General features: G+C 41.5%; 1 protein-coding gene across 1 annotated transcript in view; it reads right to left on the bottom strand.

The window, feature by feature from the left end:
• akap12b (A kinase (PRKA) anchor protein 12b) overlaps nucleotides 1–14,982 on the bottom strand; it is a 46,018-nt gene extending 31,036 nt beyond the window's left edge. The window contains exon 1 of the mRNA XM_071516787.1: nucleotides 14,825–14,982. Coding sequence (XP_071372888.1) covers nucleotides 14,825–14,959 — 135 coding nt within the window. The 5' untranslated portion in view covers nucleotides 14,960–14,982. The remainder of the gene's footprint in view (nucleotides 1–14,824) is intronic.
• Between the last annotated feature and the right edge of the window lie 7,619 nt (nucleotides 14,983–22,601).

Here is a 22,601-nt window from a genome sequence, read left to right on the forward strand (position 1 = left end):
GCCAGAGTGAGGGGAAAGGAGATGATAAAGCGATATATGAGAGAACTGGGGAGTATTGTTTCCCAGGCGGCCCGTTTTAAAGACGCTTTATGTTCAGTCAATCATCCCGTTTGAGGCAGACCTAAAGGTCAAGCAGAGGATTTGCAAGGAGAGCGTTTGTTTTAACGTTACCCGATGGGTGGGGTTTGCTACAGTGGCGTGCACAGACTCTCTAAGGGGCAGGGGCAAAAAATGAAAAAGGGGCACCTCTTCTGCCCGCACCAACCTGAAGCCACCTGGGTTTGAGGGGCATAAGTGCATGCTGGTATAGCCCCACAACTGGGTTGGGGTGAATATTCATTTAGGCTGAATTAGGTCACACACAAACACATACCCACCCACACACACACACGCACACACGCGCACACGCACACACACACATTTGAGGTACTGGTCACTTTACTTGAGTATTTCCATTTTGTGAGACTTTATACATTACATCCACTATATTTCAGAGGGAAATATTGTACTTTTTCCTCCACTACATTTATCTGACGGCTAGAGTTACTAGTTACTTTGCAGAATAAGGTTTTACATGCAAAACATACAATAAGCTCATAAAATCTGTTGCGTTATTCAAGTTTTAACTCCCCAACCGTATATGGAGCAATTAGACCTATATTAAAATACTTCTTACAGGTTAATGCATCAATAATTTAACACTCTGAAAGGGACCGTTCTTCAAAACGATTACTTTTACTTTAATTACTTAGGTACCAGGGTCGGCTCGTTTCTTCAGTGTCATTCAGCAACAATATTATACTTTCTATGCCTGTTCATCACTGCATTCCATATTGAATTCATTGATAACCTCTGGAGGCCTTGCTTTCTTGTATGATTTGATTGATGATTGATATGAACACTAGTAGTCATATCAGTGCTGTGTAGCAAAATCACTCAGTTTCTCAGTTTATCAAACTAACCGATATGTATCACAGTACAGTCTCCCGGGCTCGTTATCCTCCTGCTCTGTGAGTCTGTTGATAGCAGCTCTGTCTGCAGCACTAAGCTTTGCTCAGTGCGCTGACACACACAGGCGGGGGGAGGGAGGTAAACGTCCACATGTGAGAAGAACAGAGAGAAGGGGCAATGCACTGTGCAGACGATCTCATTTGTGTTTTGCATTTGCTCAAATAGTTTTACTTGTGTCTCTACAATTTATTAACTATTTGGAAAATGCCTAAAATAAAATAATAAAATGATACGCTACTGGAAGGGGCATACACAGGAAAGTATTTGAAAGTCAGTTTAGTCTACCTTTCTCAGATTGAGTTAACTGCCACTATCTGAATAGTCTTGATGCATCAAACCCCTCTCATCAGGTATTCCAAGCAGATTAAAACAAGCACTAAGAGTTATTTGCAAATAAATATTTCACCCAAGGCTAATGTATGGTTTCTAGTTCCCCTGATTTTGTCATCTTGTAGTGGCTGTGTCCGTCTCCCTCTCTCCCTCCCTCCCTGTCTCCCTTCATCCCTTCTCTTCATCCCCGTCAGCCCCCAATCTATTATCCCTGACCCCCACATTCAGTGCATACCAAAGATCAAAGCCTGACAAGACCCCCGAAGAACACTCTCACTGTCTCCACAACCCATTACCTCTGCTCAGGTGCTGGGACTGTGCTGTTGTGTGTGTGTGTATGTGTGTGTGTGTGTGTGTGTTCCAGCTGCTGGTTACCTGCTTGTTGTAGTTTCACTCTGTGTGATGTGTGATCTGTTGGCTCTCTGGGAAACAGCAGCGGTCCAAAGTGAGAAAATACAGCAGTGCTGAAAGGGTCAAAACAAGTTCTGGATCCCTGCCAGAGTTATCCTAAAGACTGTAAGCCTCCTTTCAAACCATGAGCATAATCTAATATGGCTCACAAGTCACAACATAAACCATGCTAAGATTTGCTGGCTATTTTGTGCAAGCTAAACTCGCAACTCACAGAAAATGGATCTCTCAATGTACATTTGGATCGGGCCAAATCTGACTAAATCAAGTCATGACAGTGTCGTTTTTAGAGTGCAGTGAGAGATACTTGGATGTGGTTGGTTGATTTGAATAGTATCAAAATACTTACTTAGTATAACAGCAATACATTCAATCAGTGAGTTTAGACGCAGTAGGTAAACCATCATTTCAGGCAGAGCTGCTATTATAGATAAATAACCAGCTGCATCACAGCTTTGCAGCTGTATCGTGAGTTGACCTCGTCCGTGCCCCTCCTCGCCTCTTCTTCTCTCTTCATTTTCATTCTCTTTCTTTTTCTCCTCCAGCTCTCCCTCTTTCATTTAAAAAAAAACATTCCCATGACACACACACACACACATGAAGGTCAGTGATTATGTTTAAAGACACGGGTTAACCTGGCTAGAGGCCAGAATCTGATTAAGGTCTTATTCGGGTCAAGCTGTTTAAATGATCCTTTGATATCCTGCGATTGAGTCTGTTATCAATAAACCAGTTAACAGAATATTCCCGTCCACATGACAGAGCGGTCCACCGGCCAAAAAAGTATGTAAATGTGCAGCTGCCAGCTTTGTGAATAGTTTATCTCAGCTGATGAATGAAAGTCATATTCTGTCACAGCAGATTCAGTCTGGTGTTTGGCTGCCATCTTGCTGATGCTGCAGATGCAATCCATGACAGATAACCAGAACTGTATGAAGTTAAATTACCAGTTTATTCCAATTTACTTACATTATTTAAATGTCATAATTAAAAATCATTTTCAAAGTTGCATAAAATGGTGCTTGTACATTTTCCACAGACTTCAAAAGATCCATAGACTAACTCAAAATGCAATAAACCCTTTGCAAAATAATTGTAATATACTTTGTCAGTTCCTCTGTAGGACATAATCAGAACCATTTTTTACAATCAGATTACTATCATTCCACTATAGTTAGTGCATTGTTTCGCAACCCTAGGAACTATATCAGTGTGTCCCTGTTGACCCTATGAGATTTCAACCTGGTTCACATGATGTGAGATCAAAACTAGCACTAGAGGGACGGGGACATTGAATTAGATAAGTAAACAAGCAGAAGGATAAAAATAAGCCAAGTCCTCAAACTAGTGTCTCCTTGTGTGTGTGTGTGTGTATGTGTGTGTGTGTGTGTGTATGTGTGTGACAGAAAGAGAGACAGAGAGAAAGAAAGAGATGAAAAGAGAGAGAGAGAGAATGAGAGACCCCATACGGCTATACAGCGTCTACACACCTGTTAGTGGCCATTTTGGGATACGACAGATCATACCAGGATCCCCTCCACCTACATCAGTGCATCACTCCCCCGAACCCTTTGACCTCAAGCCTCAATACCTCCCACGATTTGTCTGTTTTTCACCCCCCCCCCCCCCCCCCCCCCCCCCCCCCAACCCCCACCCTTCATCTAAACGGCTGCTGCCCATGTCAAACAGCAAACAGAGCCAAACAACAACAACAGCTTGGTCGTAGGAAGGACCCCCCCAGCGCAGGATCATATTCAGGCCACACTGGCCAGCGCTTGACCCCCAGGGGGGCCGGCCTCTCTAACTGGGTTGAAATAACAAAATCCACCTCCTTCGCTGATCCTCCTGTCATGAATCTCTAAATGTCTCTGGACCCGGTCTGATAACCATCTTAGCTCCGGACTCATATGTGAGAAAAGGAGATGACTGGGAAAGGGAGGGGGGGGGGGGTTCTGGGAAGCATGCAGATGCTATAAACATGGTTGTGATTAGCGAGACACTTAAACCACACTTTGATATTGTATCTCTTTTGGCCTCCAGTTCCACTTATATCACTGCCCTACTAATGTCTAGATGTTTGAACTCGGTTTTGGCGAGGGAACGACATCCAATCTCACATACGTCACTTAAAAAACAGATCAACTTTGAGAAACTTGAGATGGAAGTTTAAAGAACAGTGTCCAAACTTGGATATATTTTGAAAAATTTAAATATAGCTGAACAATGGCACGCATTGGTTGAATGACATCTGATGAATTAAAGCGCAGGGACACGCAGGTTCGCCTGCCCAGTCTGCTGTGATTCGATTTTGGCCCGACAAGGGGAGTCAGAGTCACGGACAAAAGTTTAGTCATGTCACTCTAACAGAGCTTTTCTCACGTGTCGCCAGTCGCCATTTGACTTGGTGCTCTCTTAACAGAATTAAACATGTGAAAGAAATCAGCTGTGAGAAAGGATCTAATTTCCCCAAACTCAATGTTATTCTCCTCCTCTGAGCACTGCTTAACAAAGTGGGGACAGTATGGGCTTTAGTCTGCTAACGCAATTACTTGGTCTAAAAAAAAAAAGTGAATCGCAAACAAGCGCGTGTCAAATCAGAGCAGCTTGCTGTCTCACTAAATCATGGAGAATTATCCGACATTGCATTGAAATTTAATTCGCTGTTAATGGGCTTCGTCACAATAATAGAAGTCATTTAAGTTTATCTCAACGCAGTTCATGGCTTCTCTGGGAAATAACCCAAACTTTAGTGCAGGAGGTGGGGTAGGTGCACAGACAATGAGGACTGCTATCATCAAAATATAATTGAATCCCAATATCAACAAGGCAGTGACCCAGTTCTAAAGGAAGACAACATTTCCATTTGTCTCACATGAGTAAGCACTGACCACCTGATCCTCTGTACTGTATGTTACTGATTATCCTGAGGCAGTGCTGACTGGGCATCATAAGACACCACTTGAAATTAAACCAATAGGAGTCTCATTCTAAAACACTACTTTATATATCCTGTTTGCAGATAAAATGTTACCTCATAATCGTCTCTTAATGTTACAAAACACAGATGATATCATCCTATATAAATTCAATATAAGTCCATCATGAGTTCCACTACGGGCTGCATCAAAAATACACTGTTTTTTGTTTTAGCTAAGCAAACAACAGAGCCAGAATCAGTGATGAGGCTGCATCTCGCTGTCTATCCCTCCCTCTCTCCATCGCTCCCTCTCTGTTTTTCAGGTCTACAGGTTTTACTGTTATGCTCCCCAAAGGAGGGATGGTGATTGTAATATATGAGCCAGGTGATCAATACAGTAAATCTCAGACATCTCAGCTTTACAGGATAGGGAAGCTACCTCGCCCCGCATAAGTACGCAAACCATGGAGCAGCTGCACAGAGCTATGATTCACTGTTTGTCCTTCAAATGCTCGGCCTCCCACCAGCGCTCAAGACACACAGGTACAAAAATATGCACACACACACACACACAGACACACACACACACACAGACACACACACACACACACACACACAGACACACACACACACGCACAGAGTTATTCCAACCCACTGACATCACAACATCACGACTCCACACATCTTCTACTGTGCTTAGGGCAGCAGTTAGTGCTGCATCAGGACCAAAGCTGATGAAAAATGGATGTGGGAAAGAGGTAGAGAGAGAACGAGAGAGAGAGAGAGAGAGAGAGAGAGAGAGATAGAGGGAGCAGGAAGAGAGAGGGGGAGGCAGCAAGAGAGGGTGAATGAGTGCAAGGGGGGGGGGGGGGGGGGGATGAGAGGCACACTGTGAATAAAAATTGTGTTTTTAAGGGTCCTTCTTAGGCTCTGAAAGTCCCTGATGCAGATCTCGGAGGCTGAAGACGCTTTGATTCAAGGAGAAGGTTCTTTGTTCTGCAATGATGGGTCTTCATTAGTTTTAGGGATGTGTGAAAATGCTATGATTGATTTACATAAGTGAGGCGGAGTCCAGAATGAGTCATTTTGTTGCAGCTTTTGTTGCAAGAACCAATGCAAGATTAAAAACCATTCCATTTACCCACAATTTTTCCACAAAACAAAATTTGGTCCTGTAGAAAACCACAGAAAGCTGCACACACCTGGGGCATGGCTCCAAGCAGCCATATAGGACATTTTTTTTAATGCACAGCAAGAGGTAACAGGTGTGTGGAAAGAGAAAAATGATGAACAAAAAAAGAGAAGTGGGAGGGGAGGGAGAGAAATGGGGAATAAGAGGGGTGAGCGAGTCCACAGAGGCACATGATGTAATGGAGGTAAGAGGTTATTTTGAGCGCAAAATGTCGCAGTGAAGGAGCCTGCACAGGCTTTAAGAGAGAGAGAGAGAGTGAGAGAGAGAGAGAGAGAGAGAGAGAGACACAGAGACAGAGAGAGAGAGAGTGTGAGAGAGAGAGAGACAGAGACAGAGAGAGAGAGAGACAGACAGAGAGAGAGAGAGAGAGAGAGAGAGAGATTATTGAACTACACGCAAACCACAATCCCCGTCAACCCCCCCCAGAACTGTAGGTATTGCTAAAGGAGTAAACACATACTCTCACCTTAAACCCCCAAACTCAGTTAAAACAACTATGACCAAACACTAAATTCAGCTTGAAAACCAACAAACCTATGTTCATGCACAAATGAGGGGGCAGTCATAGATATATTCACACACACGCACACACACACACACACACACACAGACACACACACGCTCATCCGTAATCCATTTCCAGGTGGATTCCAAGTTCTCATGCAGCATCAGTATAATAAACATCCTTTGCTAATGGGGAGCCATGGGGAATTAGCTTAGCTGATGTTCGTGGTATGCTTGCACACGGCACGTTAAATTAAGTTTAATTATTTTATTATCTCGTCAATGTCAATTGATGATGCAGGTAACAACATGCCACAGACAGAAAACCTTGAAAAAACAAGGAAGTCTTATGTTTTACTTTAAATTCACTGGGCCATCTGCCCAGTACATATCCAATCAAAATGCAAGGTATCATGCCCATGTTTACATTAAGGCAATATCTTGGTACATGAAAAACAGTATGTAGCATTAGCTGACCTCTCTGCTGGATAGAATTAAGGCACCGGTTAACAGTTCATTCATGAGTCGGCATACCAATGTCAGTTTCCCCAGAATGACAAGTCCTACAGCATGAATCCCTGTCAATACATTTCCACTACAGCACACTGACAGGTCACAGCCAGTGCATAAAGCATTAGGTGTGCTTATGTGACAACATTATGATAATATCTGAACTACTGAAAGCACTCTATGAAAGAGAAGATCAAAATAATTATACTAAAATATTGTGCATCATCACAATCTACATATATTACATCACATTATGTCATTTAGCAGACGCTTTTGTCCAAAGCGACTTTGTCTGCATTTTGTCAACAGTAGTCAAACCAACTGTACATCACAGTTCACTGTTAGAGACGATATATATATATATATATATATATATGTATATATGTATTTTAATCTTTTTTAATTATACAAGTAAAAGGCTATAAGAAGCAGTGTCCAAGTGGTGTGGTGACTTCTAGAGTATATAGAGTAGTTTTGTGTAATACTCCTGCTATTAGTTTTCAATGAAAAATAATATACGATAATAACGATAATTATACAAGGAGAAATATGCTCATTTAGTCATGGTGCTCTAATGTGTGTTCGCCTTTGCTTCTAGAGTCACTAGTCAAACCATCACTTGACTGTACTTATCATCCACATTTCAGAACACATTATCTTTGCAGCCTCTAACAGGTGCATTGCATGCAGACGCAGAAACCTCTCAGACTGGCAAGGCATTAAACAAAAGACTGTGTAGTAAATAAGGACGCTGAGGTGGCAGAGTTTCCAATCATAATGATTGATTAGGACAGAGTGGCTGTAACAGTCCCTGTGGGGCAGTGAACAGGCCAAGCCCTGCTGGCCGGACCTGTACTACTCAATAACACACCATCACCACAAGGCCCTCAGGGGGGGAAGGTCTCCCCTCACACCTCCACATCTCAGCTCATCACTATGGAGAACGAGGAGAGGAGAAAATCGTTAATACTCACATCGATGATGCAAAGTGAGAGAGAAAAAGAGAGAAAGAGAGGAGAGAAGAGAGAAAAACAGAGAGAATTGACAGAACAATCCCTAACTAAAATATAAATGTTATGCATGGCACAACAACAAAGAACTCTCACAAACATGTTATTGTGTATTGTGTACTTTGCAGTACTGTGCATCTTTGCAGTATCACTACATTCATATCAGAAACACATAATAACAGATCTGTTCTTCGTGTCGTGTATCTCACATTTTTCACAACATCATCAAGACTTCATGTGAAGGCGATCATCTTAAGTGAATGAATGAATGAATGAATGAATGACAGCTCAACCACAGCGCCTCAAAGCATAGAGGCTTCAGCATATAATATGATCATCTATAATTTCAGGGTAAACACTGCAAGGATGCTGGGAAAAAACTACAATCCTCCATTTTCCCAGAGATGAAAGTTGAAAGTGACAGGATTTGAACAGAATGTGCTCCAGTGTTCAGTGGGAAGTGACCAACATTGCAACATTGCACAGTTGTTCATTGAGAACTAATGACAGCTGGCGTACAACACAAAACACATTATACTTTATATACTCTAGAGGTCACCATATTAAAATGTCCTGGATACTGATCCTTATAGCTTTTTCTTTTCAGATGTTCACTCTTCACCAATTTCTGGGGTTAACTGGGGTATTTGTTGGAACCACAAACAAACTATTTATGACTGTTCTGCTGCACTTACACATATCCAATGAAAGATAAGTTCAGCATGAGCAGGGAAACCTACATTGACAAAACAAAAACAAGCTGATTAACAGCCTTACATGTGATCTTTGTCAATCTAATCTTTGTCAATCTAATAGAAAAGAAAAAAGAGAACAATGTAGCCAAAGTTTGTAACCTGGTAGATACAAGAAAATCATATTAGTATTTATCGTGTCATTACTTTCCCTGTATCATCTATTCTGACATTATGCAACATTTTCAAATTGATGCCATTTTGGGATTCTACATTGTTCTATAGACTCATTAGTCTACTGGATCAAATTATTGGAGTGAACTCTAATTTGTCGGGACAAAGGAGCTCTGGTTTTTCACATAGCCAAATACACAAGTCTATTCTTTTACTGTAATGGAGCTGGCAGTCGATCTGAGAGATGGAGGATAGGAGGGTGGCTAAAGGACGGACTAATCAGCAGCAAGCCACTTCCTGTTTCTCAGAAGAGAAAATATTCATATTTGATTTCCTACTCAGAAAGAAATCTTCATGACTCAAGTTTCCTGCTATATTTTTATAAAGTGGTTATAATTTGGTGCTATAAACCATTTAAGATTATGTGTCACTCTTAGCAGGTGTGGGTTGGATGTTTCATTTTGGAACAAAACTCTTCATATTTTTGCATCACTATTGAGCTCATTAGGCTAAGTTCAGTTAAGCGGTCAGTTTAATTTGTCTTAGAAGTTTATTGAGCATTTTAAGAAATTTTGTAACTACATACAGCTGCATTCTACTGTTTATGAATATTACTTAAAGTCACTTTTACAGCCTCAGAATAGATATACAACAGTCAGTAGTCAGTAATCCAATAAATCACTATATTAACAAAATGAGTGGTGGGGCAACAGTGTACCTGCATACTGAAATCACAATTTGGGCTTTAATTTGCCCTTCCTGTTGCTAAAGCAGCACAAAATCTGTCATCATGAACAAAACTCTAAACCTTATGATTATTATAAATTTAATTGCATTGCTGGAGTTTTATATTATTCTTCATTTCTGTGTCAGTACTTCTGAGTAATGTACACATGATTTATTTTTGGTAATTCGATTTTATTTGGATGTCATTTTTTCCCTTGGGGAAATCATGAGCTTTGCTAAAGGCAAATAATCTTTTCTGTCCTTGTGCATACATTTCACCTGATTTAACAAACTACCTTTGTCTGCAATTAAATTGAATAGTACTGGCTAAATTGATCTTTAGCCAGTACTAGTGAGACCTCTAAATAATATAATGTACATATTACAGCACACACCACACAACTACGCCAATGCAATAGGGATTTTATAAAATGTCTTTTACTTTGATTTTCAGATACAGAAGAGACCATAGAGACCAATGGGAAAGTATGGTAGTTTTAGGATTTCTCAGACAGTTTTTACATTTCTTAGTTGCTTCAGTAAATAGTTCATGGACCCATGCATTACTAATGGATTCTGTCTCCACTTCAGTCATTATATGGCAATATGGCAGTCATTTTATGGCAATTATATGGCAATATATGGCAAAAATGAAAAGAATTCAGGTTCTGAATTTTATTCTTAGTGTATGACAGTTTGGCAGACATTTGAGTTTAGTTTAAATCTATGGTTTTATCTCATAATAATTAATTATAATAATTCATAATAATGTTTCATGTCTAGTTTAGCCACTTAAGTTTACCTTATTTGAGACAGCTTTGGTTGTCCTTAAAGGTCCCCGTTGTCAAAATGCAATGCAACAAAGCTAGCATTCACTCAAGGGATATCATTATAAAATCATATTAAATTAAACTATATCCTCAAGGTAGTTACATTTATTCCTCTATATAGAGTATTTTATTATGTTATTCGTGTTTACACAGCAGCTGCTTGTTTGAAGTTGCTCTTTCTTTGCTTGATGTATGGGCTAATAAAACGAGTTGAAAGAAGGGGGAAACAGCTATAGGTGCATATAGGAAACAATAAATTGACTCCAATACACAGGCAGAGTCATTTGACAAAGTTGTAATTTTATTAAGATTTCTTTCCTGCAATATGACTAGGGTCTGATTGGAAGAAGATAAGGTCCCATTACCCCCCCCCCCCCCCCCCCCCCTTCAACACACATAGACACAAACATGCTAACACACTGGGAGGGGGGACTTTTTTTTTTTTTTTTAACCTGAGCCCCTTTTCACTCAACCTCAGTCATCAATGTCCCTTTAAAATCAGGGAGGAGGGGGGAGTAAGGGAACAATCGGCTGATTCATTTGCCTTTATGTCACCTTGGCTGGTCCCTCTCTCTCTCTCTCTCTCTCCAGCTCTTTTTCTCTCTCTGGGCTCCACACCCATCCCCTCTTGCCCTGCCTACCCAAAACGCAGCTCCCCCACCCTCTCCCTCTCCCTCTCTCTCTCTCTGGGGTCCCGTTGGTTCCTTCCTGTTTTGGGCCAGTGCACACGGGGGCCCAGGCCTGTCCCCGTCTCGGCCCATCCTCAATGGATCCTCTGTTTGACCCCTTCCACCCCCCCCCCACCCCCCCAACCCACTGCTAAACAGGATAATCAGTGTCATAGCAGCGTCTGATCAGCCGCGGCTCATTATACAGGAACGTATGAGCCTTAATCAGGGCCCATTACATTACATAACCTGATGTCTGATCATTGGAGTCACCTGCCGCTGCCGCTGCTGCTGTGTTAGGTAAAGAGCCCAGCATATGATGCGGGTCTCATGTCCAGGTTGCCGTTGTTTGTGTGTGAGCGTGTGCAATGTTCAGTTTCCTCACTTAAACCGGTTGATTTTTGTGGGTGAATAGCAAAACAATGTATTTACAGTTGGCTCCCACCAAGAAAGGGAAGTGGATGAGGAAATGAAGGTGGAAGACGGAGGAGAGAGAGAGAGAGAGAGAGAGAGAGAGAGAGAGAGAGAGACAGAGAGAGAGAGAGAGAGAACAATTCAGAGCTTTTCAGAGGTTCAGACCCAATGTCAGCATTGAGTGTCTATTTGTGGGATCAAGTGTCCCGTTGGTGAGTGGTGAGTGTTCCTTCACCCACCCACATACCCACTCACCCACACACACACACATACACACACACACACACACACACACACACACTCATACACACACACACACACACGCACACACACACAGGGCAACAGGGAAAAACAGTGCTTTAGAAGGTGGGAAAAGTTTGGGGGAGCACATACTCTGCACCACTCTGACCTACTTCTGAGGACCGATGTTGGGGAGGGGGGGTATGAGGAGAGGAGGAGACGGAAGGTGTGTGTATGTGTGTGTGTGTGTGTGTGTGTGTGTGTGTGTGTGTGTGTGTGTGTGTGTGTGGACATTGCTAAAATTCCTCAGTGGAGTGAAGAGGATGTTTATTAACAGCATATCAAGCAGGAAGGCTCCACCATCGCCATCCAACAGTACACTCTTTACATTCTCTGCAGCCCATAATACACTATCAGCTACAAATACACACATATACACCTTACACACCCTTAATTCATCCATTTCAAATCAATATAAGAGTTGCTTCTCTACTCTACTCTCTACTCCTTGACAACAAACTTTGCAGGTTTTGCCTTTAAGAAGTAAGAGCCGTGTGAAAATGCATTTGGAAAGGTCTGTTATAATAGAATGATGAACTTCACCAAGACCTCATATAATCTCTGTGTGAGCTTATCAAGTTATGATGCCTTTCTAGCTTGTCAAATGGATGTGAGAACACATTGAAGCGTATATCACTGTTTTTTATTAAATTTGGTGAGGAAGATGTGATTAAGAGCAATAATTGGTGTGTGTCCAATGTTCCAACAAATCGAGTAAAATTACCCAAGTGTGCTTCTGAAATCGCACATAAGCCTGTTTTGGCTGGTGGTCAGCTGCTTTTATTGATTTCCAATTAATGTGCAGTCCAAAAGACACCAAATGAACAGTCTGCCTGTGTTTTGGCTGGTGATGACCGCAGCACAGTGGAGGCTTTGTGACCAACAACCAGCTACTTGGAGGAACATCTTGTCAATGGTAGAGTAACATGGGCCCGCGTCCTCGCTGAAATCACAAAGCACAATAGACTTACTCATCAAGGTGGGCCGGCGGTTGTGAAACATTTCATATCGCGCATTCCAACGCTGTCAAAATCTGACTGAAAGCATTGCCACAGCGATACCTGTGATAACAGCTCAAGCATGCAGGGCTTAAGAAAACATCCTAAAGCCACACGGGTGAAGTCAGCTCACTGGAAAACAACTGCACACACACACAGTCCAGCATGTGAAAGCACGAGCATACAAAGCACTGAGCAAAAAGAAACAAGAATCAACAAAGCTGACCAAATGTTATACCATCGTGTTCGCTATTTCACTCTGAATAACTTCTGCCTCAGTGTCATTTGACCTTTCTGGTGACCTTTCAGGAAGAGAGATGGGCCACAAAATCCGACCTCTTGACCTCCAACCTATAAAAAAGTCAATAAATCCAATAGGTCAAATGAGGCGTGAAGACAGCAGGTGGCGAGATGCACGTAGTCATTAGCAGACGCTTTCCAAATATTCATTCACACATCCAGAGCAATTCACACTGAGGCAACAATCCATAGCCTGAGATTCCCCTGATGGAGGCAGCTGGACCAAAACATAGAGCCTCAGCAATGATAAGGACTTGTTAACATTTGTAAATAAAAGAGTGCTTTTGATTTTTTTTTTTTTTTTTTCAAAAACAGATGCTACCCTTGACTGAAATGAGCACCTTTTTGCAAGCAATTTTAATAAAAGTTAATGAGGCATAAAACAAGGATATTCTCTGGTATCTTCTCTCAACAATAGCACCTGAGCTTACAGTATCCTACAATACAAATCAGACTGAGAAGCAGGGTCTCAGCAGCAGTATAAGATACTGCCTGGCACAGAAATGCATCAACATTAGCACAGAAATATGGTTGACAAAGTCAAGGTGTGTGTGTGGGACTTCCCTCCAGATAGGTGTATAATGTATGTTATACTTAGGCTTTGATGCTTTATTCAAACTTTGACTCAACATGCAGCTGGCTCACTGCCTGCGGAAATCCTTTACTACAGTATAGAATATACTATTCTCTGGAGTCATGAGGTCAATATGTTTGATTTGAACGTTATTGATTAGAGACAAGGCCTTGGAAATTCTCATCAGCACATGGGAAACAGTTAATTTTGTGTCTCATGTATTTCAAACCACAGGACAGTAAAATGAAAACGTTTTTGATGTCTGGTTGCACACAAGTTAATAAATTAATTTAAATATGATCCATAGTGTGCAGCTATAACTTATATATTCTATCAACTCCATATAAGAGCTTATAGTGAATTTATCTCCTATGGTATCACTAAAATATTCCAACAATATTCCTGGAGGGACTTATAGTTTTGCTGTGGTATATGTATAATATCCATCTAGACTGTATTATAGGAAAATGAACTGGAAAAAATGAAAGGTACATGATGAATGGAATGCAATTATGTATCATGATTATTAAGCTATTCTTATCATTACCAATGTGTCATTATGTGTGCCTAATTTCAGAATCCATCACAGCCTTAGTGCGACCTGTGCTCCATCCACACAGCTACCAAAGCTGTGGGGGACAGAATATTAGCTTGTGCGTCATTAAAAGTGTGTGTTGGACTGTTGAACAACAGCCTGAGCCCAGGTAGCCTACTTGGCTGTAAATCTGGACCGAGCTGGCTGAGCTGGTGGCGTTTTATTACTGCGGGACTGCAGACACCTCGACCCATTACTCAGCAAAAAAAAAACCCCAACAACCTCAGGCGCACATGCAGAGTGTGCGCTGCGGTACAATACTGATGTTGATGCGCAAAAGATGAGACAGAGATAGGTGGATGGAAATGAAAGGAGGGGGGGCAGCCATGTTGTTTACAAACATATAAACTGTCTAATACGAATATGAACTAGTAATCCTATGGTATCATTTTGGAAGAATACTAGATAAATATCCCAGGAAAACAATAAACTTACTATATTAAAATTATGGGAATATTACAGTGACAACATAGGAAATAAGAAGAAAGCATGGAGTGCGATAAAGTCACTCTGAATTCACACGTGTGCAGACAGACACATTGTAAGTGCCTATAAGAATGTAATAGGAATATAATTATAATGCTATCTGCGTCAGCGCTGCGTGCCCGGTGCGCAGGGCGGGCTGCTGCACAGTGAGCGGGCTCGGGCGGCATCAGTATCGGCTGTACCTTGGAGTCGTGGACGCTGCCCTCCTCCTGGATCGCCTTCACCTCCGCACTCAGCTCCTCGGTTGAGGCGGAGGCTGAGGCTGGGGCATCCTCCTGGCTCCTCCCGTCCCGCTGCACTGAGGTCTCGGCTCCCATGACGAATAGAAAAAAAACAAAGGTGAACTCTTCTGGTCTTTGGCTCCTTTTATTCTAAAAATAAACCCCCACAGCAAAAGCGCGACCAATTAAGGTAATATTGATAAAGTTTTCTATATAGCGGCGGGTATCCAACGCGTCCAAAATGTGAAGCCCTGATAGTGTGTAGCACCGCTCCGGTGTAGCCTGGGTCTGAAGTGATGAAGTGAGAGGGGCCAGCAAACTCTTTTAGGACCCCCCCCCCTTTCCTCTTCCTCCTTCCTTCAGTATCACATGGGCCGCCGGTGCGCCTCGGCACGCCTTGCAGCATCAGAGCAGACGCACCGTGCTGATGGAGGGGGGAGAGAGAGAGAGAGAGAGAGAGAGAGAGACAGAGAGAGAGAGGGAGGGAGAGAAAGAGAGAGAGAGGAGAAGGGGGGTAATAAATGATAAATGCGATGAAAGCTTTATTGGCTGTAGCATTTTTTTATCCAGCTTGCTTAGAAGTTAGATCAAACCTGGTAAATGAAGTTACAGTTATGAGAAACACACTTACGCAATGGAACTAATCCTGTAATCAGTTGGAGAGAGATCCTGTGAAACATCACAGCAAGACCTGTGAAAGTCCTTTGAGGACAATCAGGGGGATTTTATACTGATATAATAGGAGATTAAAATAACAACACCATAAAGTGTGATAAAGCCACTATACAGTCAATACTGAATGCCACGGACACACTACAAGTCACTATAGGAATATTATAAGGATACATTGATTCTTTGTTAGGGATTAGTTTGCAGACTGCTATTGGAAGTTGGCAGGGTGAATTATCAGTCAAGGCCATTTTCTCTTCATATACAGATAACTCTCTCCCTCACACACACACACACACACACACACACACACACACACCACCACCACCAACCTCTCTTTCTTGCTCCCTCTTTCTCTCTCTGTTTCTCTCTCTCTCTCCATCTTTATTATTTCCCGTCTCTCTTCCTCGCCATCCTTCTCCTGTGGTTAACAAGGTCAAGTAACACCTGCTTTGACATGCACAATACGCACTCCAGCTTTTGTAAGACTATAGCTCTGGTCAGATTTTTGGTGTGTGTGCATTTTGTGGCAAATGCAGAGGGGCGGTTTGGCATACAGACAGTTAGGCTATGCCAAACAGCAGCTCTTCATTAACAGGCTTCCTTTGGTTGAGTTTATTTGGATCAAGATGACAGATTCTGTTCTTCTTGGGGTTCACTAGAAAACACACACACACACACACACACACACACACACACACACACAGAGATTGGCATGGTTGACAGTTCACTGATGGTGTGGAGGGGGGTATACCTCAGTGATGGGGAGACAGTGTGTAGGTTTGAATGTTAATTGCAGGTTTAGCCGCGTGCCATTTTGTTTGGAATTTTAGAACGCACAAATTACAGCCCCAGCACTCAAAGCCAAGTTCACACAGGCCTTCAGACTGTGGTTCCCCACCGAAACCAAGCCAAAACCCAAACACACAATGCAAACAAACAACAATCACTCTGGAGAGAAAAACATGATGGCGAAAAATGAAAATGATGTGGGATAATGTCTTTGTGGCCTGCCGTTGTGTCTAAGAGAGTAGACAGCAGCAACTTCAATTCAAAGCAGCCCTATGCCAAACTATTAAGCCTGTTTTAAAATGCATGAAAGGTAATCAGCAGTGTGATCAGGAAGACAAAAAAGCAGAAAAATGTATGTCTAAAAACACTGACAAAAATCTCATCCCTGTGCAATCATTTGCAATCATGAAAATAGAGCACTTATGAGTGTATTTTTAACATTTTAATCACATTTTGTCCTCAATGAAGAATATTACTGTGGAAGAAATCCACATTGTGGATTGAAAAAATCTGCCACTCAATTCATAGTCAATTTACTGATTACTGTTACACAGCAGACCATTCCTGTCACCCTTTTAACTGTAAACAAGCTCCTGTAGTATTATGTAATGCATGTACAGTGTTGTTCTATCCCCAGTGTTGACTAGATTCGTTTTAGTGGCACGGCGTAAAGATCTAATTTGATAGCATTTAATGTCATCAGGTCAACTAATGATGCATGACTAGCTGAGAGGAATGTCTGCCGTACAAACAGTCAATGTACAGCTGCTATGAGGAAGCCTCTGTCCAGCGCCTTGTTCATGTAACACTCAGTCACTGATCTTCACATGTGCAGTTTTCAGTAGCAGCCCACTGACTATCAGAATTCTCTATCACTACCCATCTGACAGTTGAACTCCTGGCACTTATCTTTAATTGTCTCCTGTAAGGTTTAATTCTACACCCTATGTTACATTTCTAAAATTGGGTTGGTAACAAGAAATTGCAAACCACATCTATATGCTGATGATACCATAATTTACATTAATGTTTTGTTCAATTCAGCCAACCGTCAATAACCAACAAGGTTTCCTGAAATCATTACATAAGAATTCGATTTTAAAAACTAATATCATTTTACAAATGTAGCCAACACTATGGGAAGTGAGTTTGTGTATTGAAGTTGTTTGTATGGATTTTTACTTTATTTTCCATGAGAATGTACATTTCATTGTGAGATGCATTGTAAGGAAGAGACTAACATGTCTCTTGGTATCACAAATAAAGTCCATATCCATATAGGTAATAAAATCAATATCGAGCAGTTTGCTGGAATTTGAATTGATGACAGGTAATTAATGTAGATGAGCTCTTAAAAAAATGTAATTAAACTTGACACATTAGTTATATACACCTGTAAACACACACAAACCAGTTTTTATTTCAAAGCATCTGTCAGCTATCTATCATACTTCCCTCCACTTCATTACAGACGATAGTTTTCACATTTCACATTATGTCATAAATTAAGCTGGTCATTCCTCACTTCAAGCTGAGAGCAACATAGTACTACCTATCAAGTTTCTCTTTTATAGTTTATCTATCAAGCAGTACTACAATATCATCTAACCCTAACCCTTCAATACCAGACAACATATACATGTCATCTTGGTTTTTCCATATCAGTACAGCTCAGAGAAAACAGCTTGTAGCCATTATACAACATGAAACTGGAACAAATTTAAGGAACTATCAAATCAGATGTTATCGCTTCATACTCCCACTTTAGATTTCTGGTTCATGCAATTCCACTTGATGACTGTCATTTATGTAATGCCTGTGATGTATGCTGCTCTTCCTACTCTGATTTCATCTCTAGCAAGTGGATTTGATTATTGTTCCTATTCACATATATAATAATCATCCTTGTTTAAATAACAGATGAATACATGAAATATAATATCAGCTAAGTGCATTCGTGTTGATTTCATGTTTAAATGTAGAATTATTTGATTTGTATGCCCCTTATGCAACCCTGCTTATAACAGATAGCAGATGCACAACGTTTATGGAAAGTTAGCTTGGTTGAATAAATGTACACCTGACCTGACCAATGACTAAATTAATATAAAGTACTATGAAAACTATGCAGACACCATACAAGAAGATCGTTGTGGGCTCCTCTCTCACAGCAGCTTTGTGGTAAAGCCAATCTGATTTGATCATTTGACTGCCTTTTCTTTGACCTCATGATCCGCTCTTCTTCTCCACCCTTTTCTTCACATGACATTTACTTTGATATGCAAATTGCCGCTCCATGTTTCGTAAGACTTCAAGCCAAGTTGTTATGTGTGTGTGTCTGTGTGTGGAGGAGGGGAGGGAGGAGGTGCTGTCAATGTGTTTTTGAGTATGAATTAGCGTTTTTTCTGAATGAGCCTTTTAAATGTCTAATCATGCTGACCTGAACATGACGATCTTCAAGTTACTGCAACAATAAAGCATACAGCTGCTACCAGTTTATTCTACATGAGCTGAAGCTTTTCACCACTAACTTTTGAAGAGAGGCAGAGAAAAAGAGGCAGTGTGTTGCAAACACTGCTGTTCAGTTGTATCAACAAGGCAGCAGATTTGTGTTGTAACAAACTCCAGTGAGGGAACGAGGGACTAAACATTTTGTCTTGCGATCGCACTCTAGTCCTCAGATGAGACAAGCCTCGACCTTGAGATTCCTGACCGGACTGTTAAATTCTCTCTCTCTCACACACACACACACACAGGCATGACTCCCAGTGATCGAGACGTGGGCTTCTGCACCTACATGAGCCTGCTGGTTCAGAGTTGAATCCCACCAGAACCTGCTCTCCTGCAGTCTTCTGCCTCGATAAAGAACCAGTGGTGGGAGCTCAGAGTATAGAGAAGCAGGCAGTGTGTTTGTTTGTGCCAATTGTCTAGGTTGCTCCTCTGCTTTACATTATTCCGGTTGGTATCTGCACACAGTCAGCAAGTTGTTGATATGAAGGCTCGTTTTTCTACCTTCAGAAGAAGCTTAAGTTTATTTTTGTACAGGGTGAAAAACAACTTCCACAGACTTAGAATTGCCTGAGCTAGACAATCCATCACAATAAACATGAAGCCTTAATTTGTTTTTGTCAAAGTTTCTGTTTTAGCGTAATTTTTTAGTGCCAAATTTGAGTGTTTTCATATCAGTGCTGCATTTTGTTATGCTCTGCTTACTGTCAGTGGCCTGACAATCCATGTCTTTTTATTTGGGGCGTTGTTAGCTGAGACAACAGTTAATTTCAAGCTAGGTTTGACACAGTCTGTATTTTGAAAACATTGAAAACAAGAAAATGTAAAAAAAAAAAAAAATCAAATTATGCAAAGCATGCATTGCAAAATGATTGGGGGAGATGTAAACTAGACACAGACAGACAGAAGTAAATTTTAACTCTAAATGAGCCCGATGTTCTCATTTAACCCCCATCTGCTCCAGTGAGGCTGCACAGCAGCCAACAGTAGAAGACTGTGGTTACACTGCAGCTCCCAGGGGTGAATGTGTGTAAACTGTAACTGTGCAGCGGGGCGTTGCTGAAAACCTTTACCAAAACAAATAAAATGTTAAAAAAAAGGATAAAATACAAAGGGGAGTAAACTGTCCACTCCACTTTAATAAAACACTAATTTGTAATACCCTCTCCATTATCACTGTGCCACACAATGAGTAAGAATGCAGACTGTTATCATTGTGAAAGTATTTGCACATATCTGTCTGACAGATACAATGAACAGGACAGAAAACCTCATAAAAATTGTACACATTGTATTTAGACAAGTCTTTTAGTGAACGACCTTCAGCATGGAGGCCTACCAGCAGAACTGCTGATGTCATCTAAAGGGGGGGGGGGGATGGGGGAAGGGGACTCTCATTAAAGTGAAAGCCTTACCGGACATGTTGTGATCTCTGCTCAATAAAATCATCAAGCAAGGGGGAGATCACTTAAGGGTACATTAAAGGCACAAAGAAATGTTACACACACACATACACACACATATATCCATGTATACATACCTACATTCACAGGTCTCACTAATGTTCACAAATGCATGCTCTCTCTCTCTTGCTTGCCATCTCTCCTCTCTCATCCTCTCTCTAAAGGAAATAGGAATCGATTCTGGGACTGCGTCCAAATACAACTGGCATATTGTTTTCAGGCTACTGGCATTGAAAAACAGACTCGAGTATTTAGCAGTACCTTTCATAATTGGGACCCAGTGGTCATCACTCTGCTTAAATGTGAGAGGGTGAGCTGAGGAGAGCGCGAGAGATTTAACCAGGATGGCAGAGGGGCCGCAAATCACGTGTGTGTGTGTTTGTGAGATAGACTGGGGAAAGTGGTGAAAGCCTGTGTGTGTGTGAGGTTCATTTGACACTGAGCTGGAAAAAAACCTGTTAATATGTTAATGCTTTCTGCTGTAGATACTAAAGCATTATATTGGCATAGATACATGCAAGACCTACTGAAGGCAGAAAAAAGGTGAAAAGACACATAAAGACACTTTGTAGATTCCCATCCAAACAATGTATTTTTATAGAAACTAAACATCTATTGCTTTGTACACTCTAAGATACTTGACTGTCAACAGACTGTAAAATCATAAGAATCACTATTAGGCATAAGGAGAGACGGGTGGCATCACTATTGAGTTAACTACACCCTGCAAATACCTGGATGATGTTGATGTTGATGTTGTGAGATATTTACTGTGCACTTCAAGCTGATGCTGGGCTTGCATACTGTTTTAAAATGCAGCTGAAACAGAGGGAGGCCTGGTACGTTTCAGACTGAGACAGGGGAAGTTGAAGAATGTGTCCGGGCCTGAGGCTGGGTGTCTGGCCCGGGCAACGGGTGAAGGCTCACCCAGGCACAGCAGGGGGCCGTCGTCTGGCTATTCTGTCATAAGCTGCGAATGTGTTGTTTTGCTCAACACACTGAACAACACATGAACCATTTTGGGCGGGGGGGGGGGGGTAATGACATCTAATCTTGCATAATGATTGCTGACACAAAAACTTACAATGCACCTTTACAGAACTGTTATGCTTAAGATGATGTAACTGTCTGTGTTTTTGAAATACTGAGCAATGAACATGATATTTTTTTTCTTAAAATGGATAAACAGCACTCATTTAAAATAAACTGTAACCTGTAACATAATGTAATGTATAAATGTCAAAAAGAAATGGTTATCAGCTTCTTGACCAGACAAGAACATGGGACATATTTGGGGTATTATTATAAACATATGAATAAATATAATATAAAATTAGGGGTAGACTCCTCTAAATTAAGCTTTACCGGTAATTGAATATTCTTCAAAAAATGTAAAAAAAAATTGTAACCTTTATTTATTCAGAGAAAGTCACCTGAGCACGCATGCTATTTTCCAGCAGCTCTGTTCTTCACATTCACACAGTTACACACTTTCAACACAAACACACTAGGGGATCTGTCCTTGGTACTGAAATTAGCCAATCTATTAAATTTGAGTGTTAAAAGATGAGAGCTTAAAAGAGTTGAGGCTTCTGCAGGTCAGGTCAGAAGCTCGGCATAAACAACTCCGACTTGACAAAGTAGGGATTTTTCGGCGCATTACATAGCAATGACGAAGCCCCCCTTCAAATCTGTCATCAGCTCAAAACAAGGGGGTTCAGTCACACACACACACACACGCACACACACACACACACACACACACACACACACACACACACAATATACAATTAAAGCACCGCTGTATGAATGAGTGCATTCCTACAACCCCGACTGTAGTTACAGAGCCAGCTCCTGCCTGGTGAACACAGAATAACAGACTTAGCAGGTGTGGAATGCCAGCTATGACAGGCACACACATGTGCACACATGAACGTAGGCTCCATGTAGCAATAGCCCAAACATCCCATAATGACAGATGCTGACACCCTGGGGTGTTGCCGGGTGGGGGGGGGTTCAGGCCCGCTTCCTCCGCAGGGACAAAAGCTGAACTTGGATAGAAAAACAGGGGAAGATGATAAACATTTGAAATTTTTGATCTGTGCGTGTGTGTGTGGGAGAGAGAGAGGGAGGGAGAGAGAGAGAGAGAAAGAGAGAGAGAGACGACTAGGTCTGTGTTGTTTTGGCGTCTCCTGGAGACCCCTGAGACAACAGGAAGAGGAGTGCGCGTGTCCAAACAACAGATGGACTGAACCAGCAGTCACCTGCTGGGTGTGAAAACACAGACACACACTTAGTTTTGGAGT

This window comes from Centroberyx affinis, unplaced genomic scaffold, assembly GCF_046629955.1.
Source record: "Centroberyx affinis isolate AG114_WGS23_722 - 3 ecotype Tasmania unplaced genomic scaffold, CSIRO-AGI_Caff_v1 ptg000431l_1, whole genome shotgun sequence".
NCBI lineage: Eukaryota > Metazoa > Chordata > Actinopteri > Beryciformes > Berycidae > Centroberyx > Centroberyx affinis.